A 3,445-nucleotide genomic window follows, 5' to 3' on the forward strand; every position below is an offset into this window, starting at 1 on the left:
CACAAACGTCGACTTCCCCACACCAGCCGTGCCATAGAGATACAGAGCCAACGATCTCTTCTGCGGTGCAAACTCAGCCGAAGTGTCTTTTATACCAGCGTCAACATAGTCTGTCAAGAAAGCACTCACCTACAAATACGGTGTACATGGGATGAGCTCAAGTGTGTCGTACATAGCATGAGATTAACTGTGTTGTACATAGCATGAGATTAACTGTGTTGTACATGAGATGAGATTAACTGTGTTGTACATAGCATGAGATAAACTGTGTTGTACATAACATGAGATTAACTGTGTTGTACATGGGATGAGCTTAAGTGTGTTGTACATTGTATGAGTTCAGCTGTGTTGACAGATGCTGAAGGTTACGCTTGTTTGTTTTAGGGTTTAGGGGTTGTTTGTATGGAAATGGGGTAGAGGTTCAGGGGTTAGGTTTTTCATAGTGTTTTAGGGTAAACAAAATCCTAATCGGTCAGTGGGTGACCAGTAGGCTATACCTACACGTGTGTAAGAATGACCAAACTTTGAGTTGTGTATGTAATTAGAGAAATGTATATGTAAAACGTACATACATACACCCACGTACACTCTATGAAACACACATATATAATATCAACAAAAATATACAAACACATACACATGCACACCCATCAACAACTATGTAATAACACACACACAGCTATGAAACACACATCAACAATATCAACAAGAATACACAAACACATACATATGCACACCCATCAACAACTATGTAATAACACACACGCAGCTATGAAACACACACCAACAATATGTAATAACACACACACATCAACAATATCAGCAAGAATACACAAACACATACACATGCACACCCATCAACAACTATGTAATAACACACACACAGTTATGAAACACACATCAACAACTATGGAATAACACACACACAGCTATGAAACACACATCAACAATATCAACAAGAATACACTAACACATACACATGTACACCCATCAACAATTATGTAATAACACACACACAGCTATGAAACACACATCAACAACTATGGAATAAAACACACACACAGCTATGACACACGCAGAGAAACACGCACACACTTCCTCTTAGGCAGGTTAAAACCCTAAAAACCGTAAACCCAAACACGCACAAACCTCCTCTTTCAGCTGCGGGTCTGGAAAGTACCGCACTGTATACAGCTTCGCCCAAAACGCAGTCACGATCTCTTGCAGCAGCAGCGAGCGTGTGTGTGTGAGTTGGTGTGTGGTGTATGTGTGTGTGAGTGGATCATAGCCACACAGCCGAGGATACATGGGACCATATGAGTACAAGGGCGTGTTGGTATCGGAATACAGCCGGCCGTCCCTGGGGAGAGTGGGTTGGGTTGTAGGGTTGTAGGGATTAGGGTATGGAGGTAGAACAATGTGCTTCAGCAGTGCTGTGTGTATGTGTGCGAGGTAGTTCCAAATGGAATACAGTCGAATTTGCTGGATTGTATATAGGGTTTAAGGGTTTTCTGTAACAAAGACACGTGGGCGGGTACATGTCTACTTGATATGAATACACCCGCACATACAATCAAAAACACACACTTTAGTATGAAAGGATAGTAATACATACGTACATACAAGTAAAACCACATACTCTAGTATGAAAGGATAGTAATACATACGTACATACAAGTAAAAACACACACTTCAATATGAAAGCAATACATACTTGTATATACACACAAACACTCTACTATCCACACATACAGACATCCACACTCACATAACACTTACACATACATGACACTTATACACACGTACACACATACTTCATATTTGCACACACACATAATATATATACACGCCAAATTAATATATACACACACACATAGACATCCGCACATAAATAACACTTATACACACATACACACATACTTGATATTTGTGCACACACATAATACATATACAGGCAAATTAATATATATATATATATACAATGTTAACACACATACCAAATATTCATGCACACACACTTCATATCTACACACACACATACTTGATATTCACTTACAACACTTACATCACATCGATTTAACAAACACATAACAGTTGCACAAACAGAACACTTACATACACATACTTGAAATCTACACATATATATCTAACATGTATACACACACTTGATATTTACACACATATTCCACTAAATATTTACACACATAATTAATATTTAAACACATATTCCACTAAATATTTACACAAATAATTAATATTTAAACACAAATGTCTAATATCTGGACACACATACCTCGTATTTAAACATACACACTTGATATATACACAGAGATACTCGGTATTGACACACATGACATTCACACACACATACTTAACACTTACACACACACCCCTGACATCCACACGCACATACATATCAATACACACAAACCCTTGACGTCCACACGCCCATACTTAACACATACACACACACCCTTGACATCCACACGCACATATTTAACACATATACACACCCCCTAGACATTCACACGCACATACTTGATCTTGGTGACCTGGCGTACAAATGGCTCTATGACCATGCGCAATGTGCCCTCAGTGAGGTTTGTGCGTACGCGAACGATACCCACAGCGGTAGCCTTAGCGAAACTCCTCAGCGCAGAGTTGGCTAGCAAGGGTTGGGTGGGCTGTGGGGAGGGGGGGGGGGTGGTCCATGAGATGGTTGTGGGTGGGTTTAAGATCCTAAACCCTAGAACCCTAAACCTTGAAGAGATCATTGGAGACGGTTATGTTGTTATATTGTTAGGGATCTTTTCTAGAGTGTGTATTGGGATATTTATAATGCTATACTGTTATGTATGTGCGTATTGTGATAGGTGTGTGTAATTGATAGTCGTTTTCCTAGAGTGTGTATTCATATGGTTATATTGTTATAATACAATATATATATATATATATATATATATATGTGTGTGTGTGTGTGTATATATATGTATAGATAGATAGATATATATATATATGTATAAATATATACATTCATATAAGACTCAGTATCCTACCTCTTGCTCAGAATGACTTTTTTCAATATCAGCGGCCTCCGGTAGAAGACCCAGCATCGTCCAAACAATCACGGTCTTCGTATCTTGTAACGAGAAGGCTTGGTTGGCTTCCGCATTAGGCAACTTAATATGCACATACACATCCCCCGACCCTTGATTGCACCCTATATTGGCATTCAATCCCGAATCTATGTGAAATTGTAGCAACATATTAGGTTAGATTTATGACAAAGTGGTAATGACATTAAGTACGTTAACATATATGCATAAATGTATATATATATAAATACAAGTAAATAAATATATATATATATGTATATAAATATATACATATGTAACATATATATACAAATACATATACATATACACACATATATATATGTATATAT

At 37.7% G+C, this 3,445-nt stretch overlaps 1 protein-coding gene across 1 annotated transcript; it reads right to left on the reverse strand.

Moving 5' to 3' along the window:
- Positions 1-9: 9 nt before the first annotated feature.
- On the reverse strand, positions 10-3,266 carry SARC_11980 (hypothetical protein; the record flags this gene model as incomplete). Its single annotated transcript, XM_014293923.1, has 4 exons — positions 10-129; positions 1,150-1,360; positions 2,539-2,684; positions 3,057-3,266. Coding segments are annotated over 4 exons (687 nt in total), but the record flags the coding sequence as incomplete, so codon positions are not given.
- Between the last annotated feature and the right edge of the window lie 179 nt (positions 3,267-3,445).

The sequence above is a fragment of the Sphaeroforma arctica genome (assembly GCF_001186125.1).
Source record: "Sphaeroforma arctica JP610 unplaced genomic scaffold supercont1.1991, whole genome shotgun sequence".
Lineage (NCBI taxonomy): Eukaryota > Ichthyosporea > Ichthyophonida > Sphaeroforma > Sphaeroforma arctica.